Source organism: Leptonychotes weddellii, chromosome 5, assembly GCF_054177405.1.
Source record: "Leptonychotes weddellii isolate Sample4059 chromosome 5, ASM5417740v2, whole genome shotgun sequence".
NCBI lineage: Eukaryota > Metazoa > Chordata > Mammalia > Carnivora > Phocidae > Leptonychotes > Leptonychotes weddellii.
The window spans coordinates 19830143-19852303 of NC_138373.1; the positions used below are offsets into that span (position 1 = coordinate 19830143).

The following is a 22161-nucleotide window of genomic DNA, read 5'->3' on the forward strand; positions in this document are numbered from 1 at the left end:
TTCTCCCTCCTTCCAGTGAGATGCTTCTTCTCATCCCCCCACTCCCAGGAGCACCGCTCCCCCAAGAGCCAGGGCTGCAATGCCTGGAGCATCTCTCTCCGCCAGCCTCGGGGAGGATGCGGGACTCCTTCACCCAGCTGTGAGTACCCAGATGGGCGCGGGGTGGGGGGGGCTGAGTTCATAGGAAGCCACCTCTTCATCAGCACTGATGGCTATCTGCCCAACTAAAGGCAAGCTCCGGGAGCCCTGCTGTCACAAACACCCTCTAAATTGCCGCTGCTGGATACGGTTCTATCCAGGGACAATAAGTCCCAGGGACAATTGTCCCCTGTGGAGCTCCCTCTACGGAGCTGAGAAGGCCAAAGTGTCACCTTGCCCCACCACTAGGTTGAAGTGTCACATCATGCATCCCAGAGTGGAAGGGACTTTGCATCCTGAAAATTTAAAAAGACACCCTGTCTTGCATGAGCCTCAAAATTAAAAAAAAAAAAAAAAAAAAAAGGCTTGAGCCCCATTCCCATAAGTTGCCATAAATTGCTGAGTCCCTGGTGGAAACAACTTTATGTCTGATTTTTGCCACACTGACCCCTGCATGTATGTATGTGACTGCCTTCGTAGATCCGATAATCGTGGGGAAGAGCGCTGTTTTTCCACCCATGGGGACAGTGAAGAAACCAATGGCAACTTTGAGAGGGTTGGGGTTTTTTTTCCCTTTAAATACCTGCTATACCCTTTATTCTGGGAACCCCTGTTCTTCTGAAGGCTAGACTCCCTTGTAAATATTGCAAGTCAAATACTTCTTGAATGCTCTTATTTGTTCGGAGTTTTCCTTTGGCTTGTCTCTTCCAATCATTGACACATCAAAGGAATCTGAAAGCTAGAAACCTCCCTGGATTTACTCAGGGTGGATTTCCTGCAAATTCTAGCAGCGCTTCCCCAGATGGGATGTCGGCTGGATGGCCCATCTCGGTAATCTGGAGTACTCCACAGACCTACTAAATATCACCAGGTAGTTATGAATTATTTATGAAGTATCACTGACTACTTCTCACTGTGAGAAAACTTGTTATTCTTTACATTTTGTTTCCACTCCTTCCATTCTCCCACATCAAGGAGAAAGGAAAGGCTCACACTGAAATTAAGATTTCTTTAACTAGCTCTTACTAGTATCCCCTAGTACCCTCTTTTATTATTTTTTTTTTTAAAGATTTCATTTATTTGACAGAGAGAGACACAGCGAGAGAGGGAACACAAGCAGGGGGAGTGGGAGAGGGAGAAGCAGGCTTCCCGCGGAGCAGGGAGCCCGACGCGGGGCTCAATCCCAGGACCCTGGGACCATGACCTGAGCCGAAGGCAGACGCTTAACGACTGAGCCACCCAGGCGCCCCCTTAGTACCCTCTTTTAGACAAAGCCACGGCAGGCCACAGGCTTGGAACATTCTAGCCATCTGAGGAAGCAAACTTTAATGGCACTGTTTTGTCTTCAAGCTATTTATTCTTATGATTCCCTTCTAATTATGGCACATGAGGCTGGTTTTCCATGTAGGGTGGTTTTGAAATCAAGTTGTTTTTTAAAAACACGTATTTTCACTCTCTCTGCCTACCCTGTGTTGGGTTTACAAACACACAGCACGTCTCTAGAAGGACACGCAAAAGCAGGGACCTGTGATGGCTCTGGAAGAGGGACCACACAGCAGAGAAACAGGGGTGGGAAGGAGGGGGATAATTTTCACGGGACATCCTTGTGAAGTTTGCATCATGTTTCCAAAATATTCGCACTGAAGAAAAAAAAATAAGCCCAACTCTCTAAGAAAAAAATCACAATCTGCAAACGTGCTGACCTAAACAAAAATATCAAGAACATAAATAGTAGAGGCCAATGCCAGAGTTTGGCAAATATCGTGAAGGTGGCACAAGAATGTCTGACGCTTGGAAAACGCGCCCCTCGGAAGATGGCAGGGAGCAGCCCCCCGCCTCCACCCCGAGCAGACGCCCCAGGTTTCTTCCTCATGGGAGCTGGTGGTCATGGGCATGGAGCCTCTGATTCCAAAGCTTGGGAAGACACCGCCAATGGACTTGTGCCCGGGAAAACCACATGTCGCCCAAGCCCCAGATAACCCGGTCAGCACCCCTGGCCTGGGTGCCTTGGAAGAGCGTGCCCAGTAATACCCCCTTGCCCCTCTCCCTCTGCCATTATCTTGCTGAGAAAGCCGCCCCCCGCAAGGGCAGCACTGGGCCAACACCCCAGCTGTGTGGCTTGACAGGCAGCAATTATGTCTGAAATGCTACGTTATTTCCACTCACTGGTGGCTTTTACCCACCTCGTCAAGCTGCCCATGGACTACAAAGTACCACAGCCTCTGAGGAGAACAAAGTGGCAGCAAGGGCTGGCCTAGAGCAGCCTGGCACAGAGCCTGGCACAAAAGGCAGGCATTTGACAAGTACACGGATTAACCCACCCCGGGGTCAGCTCTGGAGGAGAGAGGGAGTCCCGCCGGTTCAGCTCGGCTGCGACCTCTCCGACCCCTCCAGCCTGACTCACCGGCCGCGTGCCCGTCTACCCGCCCCCCGCCCCCCGGCTGCGGGGCCCTCTGAGTCCTCCGGAGGACCCAGACCGATAGAGGGCTGTGTGCTTCCACCCCTCCCCACGCAGTCCGTCACTCAGGCATTCAGGGCTGACTCACGGAGGTCTGACCGAAGGGGAGGAGGTCGTCCCCGGTCCCACGCGGCAGGTGCACGGGCCCATTAGCCAGGGTGCGGGCAGCAGCACCTGCTGGGTGCCGACTCTGCCCCGAGCCCGTTCGGGACTCCCAGTATGTGCCTCCAAATATCTGGGCGGTCCAGCAGCCCACAGAGAACGTGCCCGCCATAGCCTCTTGTTACCTCCTTGTGGGAATCGGACTGCACTTTCTCATGTCAGAAGGGACGTTTTCGGGGAGATGGGCGCAGCTCCCTGACCCATCAGAAGAGGCCCCCGCTGGCCGCAGAGACAGCAACCTGGGGGCTCCCTCCTGGGCTGGCACTTGCCACCTAGCGTCGGGCTCTTCGGGGGGGTCCAGTGGGTCCCCACGGCAGAAGGCACCTCTGGGCGAGAGTTTCCACCCAACATGGAAGCATTACCTCACTGCGTCTAAGACTCCATCAAATACCCTCATTTCAGAGATGTTAAAATGTGGGAGGAAGTGTGCTCTTAGAATCTTTGATAAATGATATTTTCACATCCAAAACAGCCTTAACAATGTGGGGCACCTGAAAAGCACCAAAGCTGTCGGGGTCTTTTCCCCCCTAAACAGTCACACACCAGAGGCCGTGGGAACAGCCCGTCCTAGGGCGAGCTCTCCCACTGTCCCTGGAGGCTCCAGCAGGGAGCGAAGCCAGCTCTTCAAGACACGTCTCTGGGCCCTGCCAGTCCTGCCTGTCCATCCTGCATGTTCCTCGGTGCCTGACAACTGGACACGGGCGAGAGCTAACTATTACATCTCCAGCACGCCGCCAGGCTGACAGCGAGCATACGAAGGACGGGGGATTTATGGATTCAATGATTTCCTTTAATCAGCGTGGATGACATCCTCCTGGACTGAGGCAGGAAAACTCCTCCGAAGACCTGGGTCTGCACAGACGTTGTAACCGCGCATGCAAGGGAACCCATGTGGGGTGGGCGTGCGCGTGCATCTCTGCACACCTGACAGGCACTGAGCAGCCCGTGTCGGGTGTTGCTCAGTTGGTTAAAGACGGTAGAGTCTTTGGTCTTAGTTCTGCCTTTGGTCTTAGTTCTTTCTAAAGTTTGGCTTTGCTATTAGAACCTCACTTCTTGATTGAGAGGAGCTGGAACCGGTGATAGACCGTATTCTTGGCTTTTGATTCTGTGTCTTAACTTAAGACGGTTGCGTCCCAGGCACATGCTGTGTCTTCTCTGCCTTACACCCTCCCCAACACCACCATCGATGCTGAACAAATAAACAACCTGAGATGTGATGTCTAAAGTTTACAGGACAGGCTTATCTATCAAAACGACGTCACCAAAGCACAGAGTCAACGATTGTGTCTTAACTCGCTCATGGTGGCGTTTCAATGCATTTTAGAGAAGGTTTGGTTCCTCCTCACACCCCACCCTCACCCCCGGCCATCCCTAAAAACTAGCAAAATCGAGAACACTTCGGACGAAACTCAGCTCCCCCTAAGACTCAAAAAACTACTAGATCATGCACCGTGTATATCTCCTGATGAAAGATGAAGACCCCGAACAATTCTGCCTCACACGAGAGCATCCCACATATGATCTCAGATTGGGAGCAGCCTCTTCGCATGTTCTGTCTTACTCGAGTTTCACGAGATTGTAAAGCAGGTCAGACATCAGTTCCATTTTTAAAGGTGAGCAAACGGACACCCAAAAACATGAAGCGACTGTTTATCGATGCCAAAGGAAGGAAGCGGAATGTGGGGGGGGGGGAGAGTGGGAGGAAAGCAGAGAGAGGAAGAAGACCGAAAAATAAAAAAGCAAATTAAACCAGAGCTGGAACTAGAACTTAAGACCGGGACGCTATCTCGTCTATCATGGAACTACTTTTCTAGCAATTAGTCATTTCCTTAGCCCCATCTGGTAACAGCAGCAGGGGTGGAACCCAACAGCTTTAAAAGTACTAACAGCACTGACGGCAATCCAGAAGCCTTGGAAGGGACGCAGAAGGTAGCCACAGCGGCAAGAGTGGTAACGTGTCTGCCCTGTCTTTATACCCCCCAGACTTTTCCAGCGCACTTTCCCACACAGGGTTTCATTCATTCTGCAAAACAACCTTCTGCGATGGTCGCTACCGGCCCCATTCCAGGAGGAAGCGGAGATGCAGGAGGACCACGGTCGGCCAATCCCACAGCATCTGGGTGCCCTCCCTGGTTCCCTCGTCAGCCTGCTGTTGCTTTGCCCACCTGTCCGAGCATCCAGCCGAGGCCACCCTGCAGGCCCAGATGCCACCTTGGGGAGGAAACCGGGAGAGGGGAACCAGGCCAGACACGCACATTTGGGATGGAACTCAGAGAAACCTCTAAGGGGAGGGATCCCAAAGCAGAGGGCTGGGTTCTCCTAGGGTGGCCCGAACTGGGCTGGTTCCCAGGAGGGGCTTGGGGTCGACACAAGGCAGGCACAGATTCTGCCTCCTGGTCTCTCCGGCTGTATCACGCTGCCTTCAGGCATCATGTGTCACCTCTTGACTTACCTCCACAGAAAGCAGGCTCTCCTTTGGGTTAGGAGTGAAGCTGGATTCTTCCATTGTCTCTCTGTACTGGGGCCTTGGGACCCAGGAAGTTGTCCCCAGGGGCTTGGCCATGGGCAGATTATAATGCGATGCATGGCCTGCTGCTCTGCCATGCTGAGCTCTGCCTCTGGGAAACACAGTCTGCTGCTATGGGTGCTCTTTGGCCATGTCTACCCGGGGGACACTGGCCCTATGGTGGCAAGCTGTGCAGAGCAGGGGCCAGAGCGCTTGGCTGGAAATATGCGCACACGCGCACCCACACCCACACATACATGAGCATGTAGATACTGCATGCCAGTGACTTCTGGCTCATCAACTTGCTTTGTGACCCCATTTCAGATGCTCTCCGTTTTGGGGGCTGCAGTTTTTACATCTGTGAAATGACACGGGCCATGGGCAGAAAGAGGAGCATCCTATCACCTGCTGTCCGAACTCACAGAATTTGGGGATAAAGTGAGAACATGGGTTTTAAAGGATCCCAGGAATCCCTGTCACTTCTGCAATTAATACATATTTCTTGAGCAATAATAAAGGATAAAGCACATGCAGAGAAATGTTCTGGAAAGTCTGGAAACAGCATCCAAATGGGGCAGCATTACCTAACCTAGAAACGGCAAACCACAACCAAACCCCTGGACTCTGAGGGTGTGGGTCTGCAACGAAGAGAAGTGCAAACCACACAGCGCTTTCCTGAGCTGTACACTCCTGGCCCTCCTGGGGAAGCGGTGGGATGGGGCAGTTTGCACCAGAGCTCTGGGCTCATCGTTCTAGAAAGGCAAAGGGTGAGAGGGAGGGTAACTCAGACCCTGGGAAGTGAGGTGGAGGAAAGAAGTGGACCTGTCAGTGTGCTTAAGGCTAAATAAAACCTACCAAGACTCAGCTGAGAGTTTCAGCAGAATCCAAATGTGCTATTAAAAAAAAAAAAAAAGGCATGGCTCCCATCTCTAAGGTTCACAGCTAAGCTGGCTTAGAATCACACATGCCAAGGTTAAAAATAAAAAGCAGCCATCCCTGAATGACACGGGCTCTGGGAAGGAAGCCTGGGGTAAGCTGTTTGCTGGTGAACCTGGGAGAGGGGAGTGCAGACACTGGGTGCAGGGTACTGGTGTTTATTAGAGGACACAATATCTAAAAGCCAGATGCTCAGAATTTTGCTATTTTGCACTTAAAAGGCACTTCATACTGGCAAAGGGTTTCATAATAATCTTCAGATTTTCCATCGAGGAAAGCCTGCTGTGCATTAGAGTGTGACCACGGCTGACCCACACAGGGTTCTGCTGCTGCATGCATTTGCCTCCCTCACCCTGGGGTCTGGCTCTGGCGCTGTCCTCACACACGTCGTACACCCAGATGGGATGCCTGTGGGTCACAGCGTGGAAAGCACCGGACCTACCATTCTGTGTCGCTCTACTCCATTAAGCGAACATAATGGTGCTGGGACCACCAACAGGCCGCGTATCCCCTGCTGAGCTCCACTGGAGACAGAGTGTGTGTCTGCCTCCTAAGGACAGTACATGTCCCATCCCTTGGCCCCACAACCACGAACACTACAGGTCAGGCCTATCGGCCTCATTACCCCCTTGCAAATCCAGGACCCCTTATTATGACCCCAGTGGGGTCCCCCTTCTAATGAAGTTTTCATTTGTCCAATATGCTTATGACTTCTACTCTCTAAAGGGTTTATTTTTATAAACATTTTTAAAAATTAGCTCTAGTGGGACGCCTGGGTGGCTCAGTCGGTTAAGCGTCTGCCTTCGGCTCAGGTCATGATCCCAGGGTCCTGGGATCGAGTCCCGCATCAGGCTCCCTGCTCCGCGGGGAGCCTGCTTCTCCCTCTGCCTCTGTCTCTCTCTCTGTCTCTCATGAATAAATAAATAAAATCTTTAAAAAAAAAAAATTAGCTCTGGTTACTGTTACTCTAGTCAGCTACCATGTTACTCCTCCTCAGCTCTGTGACTATGGAGACATTTCTAGAAGGTCTTCAAGGGGTCAGGTGAATGATGGGAATTCTGTGACCCATGTGTTCAACACCACCCTGGGGGACGCCCTGACTCAGCCCGTGTTTGGGCCGGTCCTACACCACAGAACCATACAGGGGTTGGGAGGCAGATGGGCCCTGAACAGGAGAGGCGGTCACCTTCCAGAAGCTTCAGGCTATCCCCAGACACCACCAGCCTGGGTGACTGTCATCCCTGGCAGGGCAACGGAGGAGTGGACAGACTGGCTGTCCCTAGGATCCAGCCAACCCTTATCTGAGGTGCTCACCATATCCCAAATTCCGCATCCTGGCTGCCGGCTTGGAAGCACCACCCAGGGCAGATGTCTTTTTCACACCTTGAAGGCCCTTTAGAAAGACCTCGGAAAGCAGATGAGGGAAGGGACGATTTTCCTGCCCATGGTGATGTATGAGAAAATCGAGGCTCGAAGAGTTTCAAGTATTTGCTCAAGCTAAGTGACAGCATGACTCAAATCCAGGGTTCCTTTCCACTACCCAAGACCACTACCTCAGGGTCAGAGCGTCTGGGGGCTCTCAGCCGAGGCACAGCAGCAAAGACCTGGAGCTGGGAATGACCCTCCAGAAGGGACCTTCCTCATCCCCACACCTCTCTTAGGGCCAGCGCGGAGCCCCGCCGCAAGGGGGCCCTATTCGGACCTTCTCTGCTCAGGGTCCTTCAGATGCCTGGAAAGATCGGCGAAGGTCAGGAGAGGGCCCCCTTCCCCGGGCACCCTGCTCCACCCCAGAGGCTGGACAAGCAGGCAGCCCACCAGCTCGCCCTGAGGTTTGGCTAGAGACCCCCCTTCCCTTCCGGCGCCTCCAGAAACAACTGCCCTTTGCCGTTCGAGAAAGTGCGTGGTCTACACCATCCCTGGGAAGTTCTGAGTAAATCCTGCTGGAGTCCCCCCACCTGTCAGCCTGAACCCACACAACGAGCTGGATTAAGGGGGAGAGAAGACGCAGGAGGAGGCCCTAAGGATGGACCCGACTGGGGACCCGGCGCGCGGAGTGGGGCGCTCCCTCTCACCTGTACCAGTCCAGCCCGCGACCGTAGTTCCTGTCGAAGAAGTGGGGCTCGGTGCCCAAGGCCCTCACGTCCGGGTGCACGCGGATGAACTCCAGCACGGCCCGCGTGCCCCCCTTCTTCACGCCCACGATGAGGGCTTGGGGCAGCCGCTTGGTGCCCATCCTTGCCGAGCCCGAGTGGTTGGCAGCCGGGAGGCGAGGGGCGGGCGCGGCGGCGGCGGCGGGCGCGCTGGGAGCGCCCGGCGCGCTGGGCGTGGGCCCCGGGGGATCGCAGGGGCGGGACTTCGGGAGAAGTTTCTGGCCGCCCGCGCCGGGGCCGCGGAGACACCGAGGCGCGCCGAGGAGGCGGCTCTGGCCCAGGTCGTCGCAGCAGCACAGGAGGCTGTAGCACAGGTAAGTGCAGGAGAGCGAGAGCGTGAAGGCGAAGAGCAGCCTGCGCGCCCTCCGCGGCTGAGCTGGCCCCGCGCGGCCCAGGACCCTATAGGCCATGGCTCCATGGGCCCGCGCCGGGGGTCATGGTTTCCGGGGAGCGCCGGCGGCGGAGCTGCTGTGGCCCTGCGGCCGCCTAGAGGGCTGGCGCGGCGCTGCCCCGGCCCCGCGGGTCGGGCGTGGGGGGCGCCGTCTTCCCCGGGCGCTGCCGGCCGGGGCGCGCACCATGCCCGGGGATCCCGGGGGCGGCGGCTTCTCGGGGCACAGGCGGCTGCGCGTCCCACATCTCCCCGTCCCGGGCCACGGGGCCCCGGGCGGCGCTCCTCGGGTCTCACGTGCGCCGGCTTCGGAGTGCGCCCAGCGCCCGAAGCTCCATTCCCTGTCCTTGGAGCGCGGCGCCCCGAACGCTCGGCGGCGGCGCGGCCGCTCGGGCTGGCGCGCGGACCGGACGGTGGCGCTGGCGCGGGCCCCGCTCGGTCTCCTCGAGAAATGCCGAGCCGCGCGCGCTGCCGGCTCTATTTAAGGAGTCGCCTGACGTCAGCCGCGCGGGTACCCCGAGCCCGCGCCCCGCCCTGGGACCTGGCCCGCCCCCTGCGCCCCCACTCTCCTGCCCCTCCAAGGGACGCGCTACCCCGGGCCCTCCCCGCGCCGGCCGCTTCCTGAGGAGCCCCGGCGGGCTTGGGATGGCGAGGCATCTACTCCTCCAGGGGGGGCTGGACGCCCCCACCACCCCCAGGGCTGGGAACCCCGGTCCGGGTTGCGCCAACATCCAGACCCGGGCGCAGACGCAAGCGCTCTACACTGATACACGGTCCCGCCACACTGACACACACACACGCAAGCACACACACAGGTATACACGTACCCTGACCAGGACACACCCCCTCACCCCACGTGGGCGTGGAAACACCGACAGGGACCCTCCCCTGTCCCCCTCATCCCCATCTCACCAGACACACACACAGCCTGGAATCGGACATCGTGCCGTGTGCGCACACACGCGCGGGACTGGGACACACGCTCTAGACGGGGATGGGTGGAGGAGCCGATCGTGAGATTCCGTGACTATTCACGGAGCTCCCTAGCCCCCCGCGCGCTGACTCATACCCAGGCGGCTCGCTCTAACACCCATGAAGCATGCGCCCCCACCCCACTGTCACCCCACCGCTCCCGGGACGTGGCGGGAGAGTGAGCCCCAAAGGCGCGGACTCTGCGAGGGAGTGTGTGTGGGGGGGGTTCCTCTCTTAACGGCCGCCCCCTAGAGGCGGACTGCTCTCCAGGGAGCTGTTCCGGGGTCCCACGGTGTCCCTAAGGTCCAGGATGATGCAGACTTCACCCAGGGGCAGGAGGAGGAGAAAGAGGGGAGGACTGATCCAGGAGCAATTCCACTTCGAAATACTCCCAAGTAATTGCTCACAGTGACCATGCCCAGACCAGGCATGTGTGACCAACCCCAGTGCTGTCCTGAGTGACCCACACTAGTGGATCAGAGCAAACCTAAGTCACAGTGCCCAAGAACGCAGCTAGCTAAGTTGTCACCCCACAGCAATGCCAAATCCCTGTGCCCAGGTGTTCACCAAGTGCTACCCCACAGAATGTCTGAATGACCACCCACTCCCTCTACCGTCTCCCCCCACAAACTAAACATACTTCTTCAGGGAATACCTTGATCAGGCTCTGTGGACCTTAGCCCAAGCCAGGGAATATTAACCAGGCCCATCCTAGAAACCTTAGGCCAGTCCTTCTAGTACAGATCATAACTACCAACTTTGTTTCAAGCCCTCCCCAGGTTAACTCAATATCAACCACAGCCTATGAGTTTGTTACCATTATCCCCACATCACTTCCCTTCCTTAATTCGAATAGCAGCTAACATTTATTGAGTGGTTTGGTGCTGGTAATGTGCATATCACTTGACATGCACTACCTCCTTACTCTTTGGAGATAGGTTACTCATTTATAATTCCTGACTTATAGACAGTGAGATTAAGGCTTAATGAACACATAATCAGTAGTCAACAGGGCTGGGGTTAACCTGACTCCAGGATTCAAGCTCTTAATGACAATGCTTTACAATTCCCTCTCTTCCTTTGATCATTCCTAACAGCATTCCCTGCTAGGCTCCTCTTCCAGGTGTGAACTAACACATCTATATTACCGCTAAAACCTGACACCTGGGACCCAATGAGGACTTCCAGGTGTAGGTTGAAAAGTTCACCCGGATGCTCACCTCCCTTCTGTAAACTCTGCCTCCAGTAATGCCACCTCCGACTCCATTATATTTTTCTTGTAGCTGCATCAAGCTGCTGACATCTCAAGCTCATAGCCAAGTTCCATCTCTAAGTCTCTTACAACTGCTGCTGATTAAGGCATATCTACCCCATACTGTGCTTGTACAGTGGGCTTTTTTGGACCCAACATGTAGGTCCTTACACATCTGATCTGATTACATTTTATCTTGTCTCATCAGCTCACTGCTCCAGTTTTTAACAAATGTCTACTTGAATCTTAAATCACAATGCAGCTTTCAGTTATTCAAAAAGAAAACGTAGAAAGTTGAATTCTGGCAGCCTGATCCTTGATTCCAGGTGTATCTTGGGCAAGGGTTGACCTTTCTGAGCCTTGGTTTTCTCAGCTGTAAAACGGGGAGTTAGGATTAACTAGGAAAACCTCCTGGAGTTCCATTATTCAAGGCACGAACCACTCTCTTGGCATTATGTCATCTCCGTGTGTTTGATTACAATTTAATTAATTCTTCTCTCACGTTTTTAATAATGTCAAAATAAATATGTTGGAAGGATCTCTAAGATAGACCTTCGACAGTTTTTCGCACTGTGAACCTGTTATTTCTGCGCTTCACTGTTAGAATTACAAGGTTAAATGTGGATTAATCCACTCTGACAAGAAATTTTTTCTTGCAAAAAAAAAAAATGAGTGTAGTTATCTCTCCTCATTCTCTACTTGGCTCAATTTAAAAATTATTTTTATCTTTGAATTCATAAGCTGTGAAATGCCTGGGTATTCCAGCCCATCAGAGCCAGGCAGATTTGCCTCTTCAATTTTCCAACCAGAGTAGTGACCGTGATTTGGATAGAGTTTTTCAGGAGTGAGACAGCGGACATGCCTGCTTATCATCCCCCACCCCTCTCTTTTTTCTAGAAGTACCATGATTATCCTTTGAGAGCATCAGGGAGGATTATGCACGGACTAGGACTGGAATCCTTCAAAAATTAGACACAGTACTAAGATCCAGCTACTTCTCTCCATCTACTCTATTCCTCTTTGGACCTTATTTTCTTCTCACTCCTATCTGCCTTTTTACCCCCTTTATTTATAAACCAGGAAGGGCTACTGAGTTGCAAGCAAAAGAAGCTGATTTTGGCTAATAGAAGCAAAAAGAGGGATTTGGAATAGCTCACACAGGAAAAGAACTTAGCAGTTGTTCACAGAATGAAGAAGGTGGGGGAACTGGGCGCATAAACAGAATAGCAACCACAGGACAGATCCTTCTCTTGCCTTCCTTTGAGTCTTCATTTGCTGTTTTGCATCAGCATTCTCTTGAATCTTCCCATCCACTCTTACACCCTGCATTTAAGACCTTGATCTGAAATTACAAAACAAGGAAATGTTCTTTCCCGTAAGTCTATGGACCCAATCAAGCCTTATTATTCCGTTGTATTTCAGTGTAAGTTTCCATTCTGTTCCCCCTAGAGCCGAGTTTTGTAAAATGTGAGAAAATGTTCCAAAGAGGGTGGTTCCTAAGAGGCAAAGGACTGTGAAATGGACTCACATGGTCTTGAGGGGTTGTGTGAGATGCAGAGTTCACATCTGAGCCGGAGGGTGTGCATGAATATTATACTTTTAGGAACAGACTGGGAGTGAGGATGAGAGGAGGTTTTCCATGTGCTTCACGCTCTGGCTAAAGTCAGAGGGTGAAAGTTCGAGGGACCAGATGCTGCCTATAGAAGGGAACAAATCTGGAAGGCCAGGAACCATGGTTGATTTTAAGTACTTTGTAAGATTCCAAACTTTCTGTCGTCTCCATGTTGGTTTACTTGTGCTGTTGGCAGCATTCTTCTTCATCATCATCATCATCATCATCGACATGATGTATTGACCACCAGGCACTGGGCTAAGCATTTAGGTGCAGTACCTAATTTAATCCTCGAATAAACCAATAAGGTAGGGCTTATTAGTATCCTTATCTTATAAATATGGAAACCATCTCAAGGAGGTTCATTTTTCCATGTTCTCCCAGATGCTGCAGGCTGGAGAAGGGGGAAACCAGTGCAAAAAAAAAGTATGAATGGGGCGCCTGGGTGACTCAGTTGGTTAAGTGTCTGACTCTTGATTTTGGCTCTGGTCATGAGATCCAGCCCCCAGCCCCGAGTCGGGCTCCGTGCTCAGCGAGGAGCCTGCTTGAGATTCCCTCTGTCCCTCTCCCTCAGCCCGCCCCCTCCCCCGGCTTCTCTAAAATCAATCAATCAACCAAACTTAAAAAAAAAAGCCAGAATGGGGAGGCTGATGATCAGCTTCACCCATAGCCTTCCCTTGGGTCAGAAGTGTTTCGTGCCCCACCTCCCATCCTGCATTATGTAACCCACACAGTCTTCTGCTCACCTTATCTTACCATCTTGCCTTCTTAATGTGACTGTAAACCCCTTGGGGGCCAGGGACTAAACAGCTAGTTCCAGATCAGCCTGGTACTTAGAATCTGGGCTGCATATTCATGTTGGGACTCCCCTGGATTCCTGATCTCCTTTCTCCTCCTTGATGGACCACAGACCACTATTACCCTGTTAGGTCTTCCAAGAAAGAACTAATATTTCATTTCAAAATTTATCCAAAGTGGATTATTTGTAATGTCTGGGAAGATACTAACCTTGTACAATAATGTGGTAGAGCTGACCCAGAAGTACCTGGTGATACTCCCTCTCGTCTCCTTGTCTTTAACAAAATGGAAGCAGATGAGAATGTCACCATTGGTGACCCCCCCAGTTTATCCATTGCTGAAATGCAGATCTTAGTGGTATAAGAAGAGTACCTAGCTACAGAGAACAACTTAGGGAGATATATTTGTTGGATTGCATTGAGTTTTCTGTTTCCCTCAACATTATTACTCTGTAGTAATATCCTGAATGTAGAAACAAATGAAAATCCTGAGAAGCAAAAAGAAAAAAGTCCCCCAAATAACAAGACTCAGAAATAACTATCACTTAATGTTTTTTACATCCTTCCAATTATACATGTGTTTGTTAGTTTATGGGTCAGCCCATATCTATTGTTTTGTAAAATGCTTTTATGCTTGACAATATGGTGAATCTATTTTATATCATTAAATACAGACCTATGTAGGTCTAGTACTTTCAGAAAGAGAAAATAGCTTACTTGCTTTTCTAAGTGTGGGGTAAGCTTGCAGCTACCATGAATGGAGAGAACTGAACACGCTTATGAACTAATTCAACATGTAAGTAAGCAGAGTGAAAGGGAAAGACTGAGTCCCAGTAATAGTGTTTGAATCCCTGGATCCAGCTTTGCCTGAAGCTGTCTCTTCAAGAGACAGTAAAGCATAGTGGTTAGGAGTGCAGTGTCTGGAAACAGGCTGCCTGAGTTCAAATCCTGGCTCTGCTAGTGAGATAAAACAAGATTATAAATGTAATGTACTCAGAACAGAGCCTGGCTAACAGTAAGCCCTCAGTAAACATTAGCCATTATTATACTGCAAACTTTTCAGTTATATCCATCCATAAATTCTTTTTTACTTATTTTGATTGATAGAGAGATGTATTTTTCAACTAGATCTTTATCTTTCAACCTACTTAAAAATTTTTATTGACAATAAAAGTCAACCTGTGTTCTCAGTAATCACCTAAGATCCCTCCTGCTTTGGATCCAACTTATCTTCCTGATACTTTAAATGCTTCTAGGGAAGTAACCACATATCCATTCTGGACCTAGTTCATGGCAAGTGTTCAGTAAATGCTTGTTAGAGAAATAGCTAATATCCCCAAAGACCCCTGTGCCTGGAGGACAACAATTTTAGCATGAGGACATGGAATAACTTATCTTAAAGGACTGGATTTTCTATTCATTGATCACCCCCCTCATGCCCCCTCTGCACAGATAAACATGATATATAGTCACTTTTTGTTTATGCCATCTACCCCCTTGATCCTCTCTCCCTGTGCTATATTTTCTGGTTAAAATCAACTTTCTGCCCACTCAGTGCCCAGTGCCTGCACCCACACAGCTGAACACAGCAAATGCACAAGCATGATGACTAGTCCCACTTAAAATTCATCATTTCTAATCTCAAGTGGACCCTTCACATTTCCTGGCAATCATGCTACATTTCCCTTGTCCATTCATTCTCGGTTCTCCTATGTAACTATTTGGTTCTTTCTCCCCTCTTCTCAATCCTCAAGCAGCTCCTCCCAATCCTGATCATCTGATGGCCTTGCTTCCTCCAGACTTCACTGGCTAATAGAAGCAACTGGAAGAGAGCTCTTACTGCCACCTCTACCCACCTGCCTGTAGCTATGTTCATATACTTTATTTTCTCTCTCTTGAATGGGAGTTCGTGGTCTATGTTCCTTGATCAGGCCAGCCCCTCCATCTGTGTACTCTATCCAGCCTGTTTCTGTCTACTCAAGGACATGACTCCAGGAAGCCTTCCCTTTTTCTCCCTTGTTACCAGTGTCCCCTCTCCACTGGGTCCTTCCCATCAGCGTATCAATAAACTGATATCTCTCCCATCTCCAAAAGAAAAGAGGCAAGCAACCCTGTCTTGACCTCATCTCTCCAACTGGAGCACCATTTTCATCCTTCTCTATATAGCTCAGCTCTTCAAGGGTGAGCTCTACTCACTGCTTCCCATCTCTCTCCATCCCCTCACCCTAAGCCCATTCCAGTCAGGTATATGCTCCCACCTCCCCTCTGAAGCTGTTCTTCTGGAGGTCACCAGTGCCATCCATTGTGCAAAACTCAAGCCAACTCTTCATCTTAGTGGGACTTGACCTAGGGACAGCCCGTGGCACAGCCGACCCTCTTTTCTTCCCGAAACTCTTTGTTCACCAGGATTGGAAGATGCCACATCCTCCTGGTGTTTTTCTCACTTTTCTGCTCCTGAGTTTCCTTTGATGGCCTATTTTTACCTCCCTGACCTCTCACTTGGAGTACCCCAGGGATTGGTCCTTGAAAATTATCTCTTTCCTGTCAAGACCCCCTCCCTTAGTGACACCAAAGGTCTCCTGTGTGTATCCCTTCATATACTGCTGCATCTCAAATTTGCAGCTCCTTTCCCTGGAATGTCTACTGAGACACGTCTGCCTGGAGGGCTAACAGGCATCTCCACCTAAATATGTTGCAAACCAAACTCTTACTAGTTCCCTAAAACCTGCTGTCATTGTAATTTTGGTCATCGAAGTAAATGGCAATTCTCATCTTCCATTTGCTCAAGCCAAGAATAATCTAGAGTTAGGGGCGCCTGGGTGGCTCAGTCAATTAAGCATCTGCCTTCGGCTCAGGGTCCTGGGATTGAGCCCCACGTCAGGCTCCCTGCTCAGCAAGGAGTCTGCTTCTCCCTCTCCCCTTCCCCTTGCTGTGCTCTCTCTCTCTCTCTCAAATAAATAAAAATCTTCAGGGGCACCTGGGTGGCTCAGTTGGTTAAACATCTGCCTTCGGCTCAAGTCATAATCCCAGGGTCCTGGGATTGAGCCCCCGCATCAGGCTCCTTGCTCAGCGGGGAGCCTGCTTCTCTCTCTCCTTCTGCCCCTCCCCCTGCTTGTGCACTCCCTCTCTCTGTCAAATAAATAAAATCTAAATATATAAATAAATAAAAATCTTAAAAAAAAAAAAGAATAATCTGGAGTTGGCCTTGACTTCTCTGTCATACCCCACATCTGATTTGTGAGCAAATCCTGTTGTTCCTTCCCACCCAGAATATATACTGAATTTGACTGCCTCTCACTACCTCCACTGCTAAATATCCTAGCAGGCTTCAAATTTGTTCGAGTAGGGCGCCTGGGTGGCTCAGTTGGTTAAGCGACTGCCTTCGGCTCAGGTCATGATCCTGGAGTCCCGGGATCGAGTCCTGCATCGGGCTCCCTGCTCGGCAGGGAGTCTGCTTCTCCCTCTGACCCTCCTCCCTCTCATGCTCTCTGTCTCTCATTCTCTCTCTCTCAAATAAATAAATAAAATCTTTAAAAAAAAAAATTTGTTCGAGTAGCTTGGAGTGCATGTTCCTGTGGCCTCAGCAGCACAGAACTCATGGGTATAGCAGACCCTCCACCTCTTAGACACCTTTGGGGTCCAGAGGATCCTGCAGTAGGGGAGTGTGACCGCCTGGCTTGCTGCTAGGTGGGTGTGGCTGTGGTCCCTGAGGCTGCAGACAGTTCCAGATGCTCCGGAACGCACAGTGATGTAGCAGTCGTGGGCTCTGCTAACATTTTCCCTTTTGCTTCTCCAGCCTCGGTGGGGGCAGCTCCTGAACTTACTCATTTTGCAGTAACTCCATCCTTCCCTTTTGGCGCCATGTACCCTTCCAGTACTTTTAGAACCAATCTCCTGTATTAAATCATTTCTGTTTGAAATACCTAGGGTGTTTCCCTTTTCCTGACCAGACACTGATCGATCTAGCCCCCACCCAGTCTTCCTAAGATCTTCTCAACAATAAGAGGGATCCTTCTGTTGAAAGCCCTCTGTGGCTTCTCAGCTCATCCAGAGGGAGGATCCACCCCAGGGACTAAAGCATTGTCAACCTGGTAAGAATTGTTGGGAGATAGTAAACCCAAAATAAAACTGTCAGCTGCCCAGATCATTCCCCTCCACTCTGTACCCCTGCCTCCCCACTATTCTCAAGCAATGAGGAGTCTCAGAATTGACCTCATTTCAAAATGAGAATCAGAAGACACTGCAGGGGACTCAGGAATAAATACTCCATAAGAGGGTGATTTTAACCTCTCCCCTTGGTTCATACCAGCACACCTCTCCTTTTCTGCACTGTGAGATTTCCATGCCTGGAGCTCACCTGAGTCACGTTTTCTATAGAACGAGTGACTGGAGAGTGGGCAGCACACATTCCCAGTGGCGTGCATGGCAGGCGATACCTGGGGGGGGCAGCTGCTCAGCCTGGCACCTCTCCCCCCGCTTCCCGCAGCACCCGATGCGTCTGAGTACTGAGCTTTTGGCGATCCTCTTGGGCAGTCGTTCCTGTTTCCAGTGTTCGGTTTGACTTTCTCGGCTCTGCCGTGCCAGGTAGTGCTTCTGGTGTTTTATTGTAATTTCTCATTAGCTGTCGTGTCCTCTCACTTTCTTTGTCCTTGTAGGTTAATACCTTTATTTCATTCCTTTAGACGCACTGGTATTGTAAGCAATACAATCTGTGTGACAGCGGGGTTCTGAAAGAACCGTGAACTTCTCCCAACACAGAGCACTCAGGTGGTGGCTCTCGAGCTAATCTGTGTGTGCCAGAGAGGCTGCCCCTCCAAGTCTGGGTCTTCAGCTCTGACAGCTCTCACATGTGGACCCTGCAGGCAGCAAGCTGCAAGCAAGTAGACAGTTTGAGAAGGTCAGCTGGTGGGTAGGTGGGAAACCTAATTAATTCGTACCATTCAGGTAGTACACGAATCATTCTTTTTGTAGGAAGGTAGGATGGCAGAGCCAAAGAGGAGGGGCCCTTTGACATCCCCCAGCAATTTTTCTTCTCTCCCCAAAAGTTCCTAACATTGTCACAGCTTACGTAGTCTACTTTTAGTCTTTCTTCTGTGCTTTCCTGTCTAGAAAACTAGGAAAACCCGGCTGAGTTTATTAGGGGTTTGGAGTGGAGAGTACACAGATGATGAGGATATTCTGCACCTTGCTTTTTTCACTCGACGTGGTAATGCCTGTAGATTTACCTCGACCTCTGCAAAGTATTTCATCAAGCATTTGATGCCTCAGGTTGTTTACAATTTATATTGTTTACATATCATGGGTGATTTAGTCATTTCCCTGTTAATAGGCATTTACCTTTGTATCGTGATTAAATGTGACTACCTATGACTGAGAAGCCCAAAGTACAGCAGTTTGAATAGGATATTCATTTGTCTCATTTAAAGGAAGTCCAGGGGCGCCTGGGTGGCTCAGTCAGTTAAGTGGCTGCCTTCGGCTCAGGTCATGATCTCAGGGTTTTGAGATCAAGCCCCACATAGGGCTCCTTGCCCAGCGGGGAGTCTGCTTCTCCCCCTCCCTCTGCTGCTCCCCCTGCTTGTGTGTGCTTTCTCTCTCTCTCTCACTGTCAAATAAATAAATAAAATCTTAAAAAAATAAAATAAAGGAAGTCTAGAAGGAGGTGGTCTGGGTCAGCATGGTGGCTCCACGGAGTTACCAGGCACCTGAGCTTCTAGTCTGGGTAACCCTGGATGTGTCCCCCCTGCTTGTGGTTGAAGTTGGGTGCTGCAGTCTTCATAAGCACCTCCTCCATCCCGGGGACTGCATGGAGGAAGGGGAAGAGGGTGTTCATCCCCCCTCCCCGATTTCCCAACAGTCCCACACGAATGTCTACTCACTTCTCATTGGCTGGAATTCCATCACGGGGCCACCCCTGGCTGCGAGGAAAGCTGGGACAGGCACTCTCATTCTGGATGGGTGGGAATGTGAACAGGTTCTGTTGGTTTGAATAGACTGTGGGCCCAGAGCTGGAAGGGGGTCTGGGAGTTAATCTCCGGCATTGACTCTAACTCTTAAATTGTTGATCACAGGACAGTGTGGGGGGGAGGGGAGAAGGTTCAAGTGGCCTGCGCAGTGGGAGTCAAGGGCCCTTGCAGGACTTGAGGTGGGGGCTGTCTACCAACTTGAAAGGGAAGTAGTTCAGTATCTTAGCAATTGGTAGAGCCCTGCCTATACCTGCTCTTACCGTGTGCACGTGCTGCTGTTTTTCCGAGTAAGTCCTCTAGGTCATGGGGTGTGTGTTTTAAATTTTGATAGATCCTCCCAAACTGGCTCCGCTGATCATACCCTCCCAGCAATTCGCCCCCCACCCCCGCAACCTCATCAATGCTACCTATTAAGAGATTATATTTTTAAAAGTAATTTTGCCAATCATACAGAAGAAAATGATAATCTAATTGTTGTTTTTATATACATTCCCCTGATTATCACTGTGGGTAAGAGTCTTCTTATATGTTCCTTGGCCATTTAGGATTCCTTGTCTGTAAACTACCTGTTCATGGAGTTTGCCAATTTTCCCGGAATTTATTTTTGTATATGATCTCAGGTAGCGCTCTAATGTTTTCCAGTTAGATAAGCACATGTCTGAAATCAATGACTGAATAGTCCTTTCTTCTCTTGCAGATATAAAATACTGTTTCCTTGGGCACCTGGGTGGCTCAGTTGGTTGAGTGTGCAACTCTTGATTTTGGCTCAGGGTCATGAGCTCAAACTCCGCAACCAGCTCTGGGCTCAGCGAGGACTCTGCTGGAGATTATCTCCCTCTCCCTCTGCTCGCATGTGTGCACTCTCTCTCTCTCAAATAAATAACTAAAATCTTTTTAAAAAATACTATGTTTCCCATGTGTGGACTCTCTCTTTGGTTCCACAGATCTGTCAATATTTGCAAACAGTATTGTCTTAATATGCATTAATTTTGTAATGATCTTACAAGAGTTTCTAAAATACTATTCAAGGAAGAATCAAAGAATAGACAGAATACTTTTGAAAATAAGAGTAAGAATGATACACACTTGATCCTTGAACAATATAGGGGTTAGGGGTACCAGTCCTCCACACAATTGAAAATCCATGTATAACTTTGGACTCCCCCAAAACTTAACAGTTAATAGCCTACTGTTGACCAGAAGCCTTACCAATAATATAGTCAGTGAACACATATTTTAGAAGTTATATGTATTCGGGGCACCTGGGTGGCTCAGTTGGTTAAGTGTCTGCCTTTGGCTCAGGTCATGATCCTGGAGTCCCAGGATCGAGTCCCACATCGGGCTCCCTGCTCAGCAGGGAGTCTGCTTCTCCCTCTGACCCTCCCCCCCCTCATGTGCTCTCTCTCTCTCAAATAAATAAAATCTGTAAAAAAAATAAGTTATATGTATTCTATACTGTATTCTTAGAATAAAGTAAACTAGAGAAAAGAAAATGCTATTAAGAAAGTCCTAAGGAGGGGCGCCTGAGTGGCTCAGTCGGTTAAGCGACTGCCTTTGGCTCAGGTCATGATCTTGAAGTCCTAGGATCGAGTCCCGCATCGGGCTCCCTACTCAGTGGGGAGTCTGCTTCTCCCTCGGACCCTACCCCTTCTCATGCACACTCTCTCTCTCAAATAAATAAATCTTTAAAAAAAAAAAAAAGAAAGAAAACGTCCTAAGGAAGAGAAAATACATTCATGGTACTAGATTTTATTCATCAAAAAAAAAATCCACCTGTAGGTGGACCCACACAGTTCAAACCCATGTTATTCAAGGGTCAACTGTACTTTTTGGAAGATCTTAAAGTAAATGATAAAGTGACACTATTAAAGCAGTGTGGTCTTAGCTCAAGACAGAACAGACAGAATGATCAGCAGGGCAAAAGAGAAAGCTCACACCAGGGCCCTTATGTCCAGTATGTGATGGAGATGCCATTTGGGTGTTGAAATTAAGGCAGTTTCTTTGCCAAAAGAAATTCCAGATGAATCAAAGTATTTAATGTTGGAAATTAGACCATAAAATAATTACAAGAACAATTTAAAATAAAAAGAAACTTGATAAACCTAAAAGTAGTGAAAGATACCATAGAGGATAAGACTGGGAAATTTGGCTCCATATACAATTTACACTTCTATACCTAAAAGTCTCAAAATCAAATGCACCAAGAAAATATTGGCAATGTGCATGACACACAAGTCATACTGTAATATATGTTAATATACCATTAATATGTCATATATTAATAACCATTAATAGTGTCATATATAAAGAGTCTTCAAAAATCAGCAAAAGGGGCACCTGGGTGGCTCAGTTCGTTAAGCAAGCACTGCCTTCGGCTCAGGTCATGATCCCAGGGTCTTGGGATCGAGCCCCACATCAGGCTCCCTGCTCAGTGGGAAGCCTGCTTCTCCCTCTCCCACTCCCCCTGCTTGTGTTCCCTCTCTCGCTGTCTCTCTCTCTCTCTCAAATAAATAAATAAAATCTTTAAAAAACAACAACAAAAACCAAAAATGAGCAAAACTAAACACCACAATGGAAGAATGGTCAAAACACATGAATAGTCACTTCAGAAAAGAAATACAAGTGACTGGGGCGCCTGGGTGGCTCAGTCGGTTAAGCGTCTGCCTTCGGCTCAGGTCGTGATCCTGGAGTCCCGGGATCGAGTCCCACATCGGGCTCCCTGCTCAGCGGGGAGTCCGCTTCTCCCTCTGACCCTCCCCCTCTCATGCTCTCTCTCTCTCTCTCATTCTCGCTCTCAAATAAATAAATAAAATCTTTAAAAAAAAAA

The 22161-nt window shown here is 49.9% G+C and overlaps 1 protein-coding gene and 1 long non-coding RNA gene across 2 annotated transcripts in view; one reads left to right on the forward strand and one right to left on the reverse strand.

Moving 5' to 3' along the window:
• HS3ST2 (heparan sulfate-glucosamine 3-sulfotransferase 2) overlaps positions 1 to 9170 on the reverse strand; it is an 80183-nt gene extending 71013 nt beyond the window's left edge. The window contains exon 1 of the mRNA XM_081819868.1: positions 8273 to 9170. Coding sequence (XP_081675994.1) covers positions 8273 to 8760 — 488 coding nt within the window. The 5' untranslated portion in view covers positions 8761 to 9170. The remainder of the gene's footprint in view (positions 1 to 8272) is intronic.
• LOC145721563 (uncharacterized) lies at positions 8542 to 18382 on the forward strand. The gene is made up of 3 exons (XR_014145310.1): positions 8542 to 8664; positions 17749 to 17955; positions 18054 to 18382. It is a non-coding gene; the product is annotated as an uncharacterized LOC145721563 (long non-coding RNA).
• The last annotated feature ends 3779 nt before the right edge of the window (positions 18383 to 22161 follow it).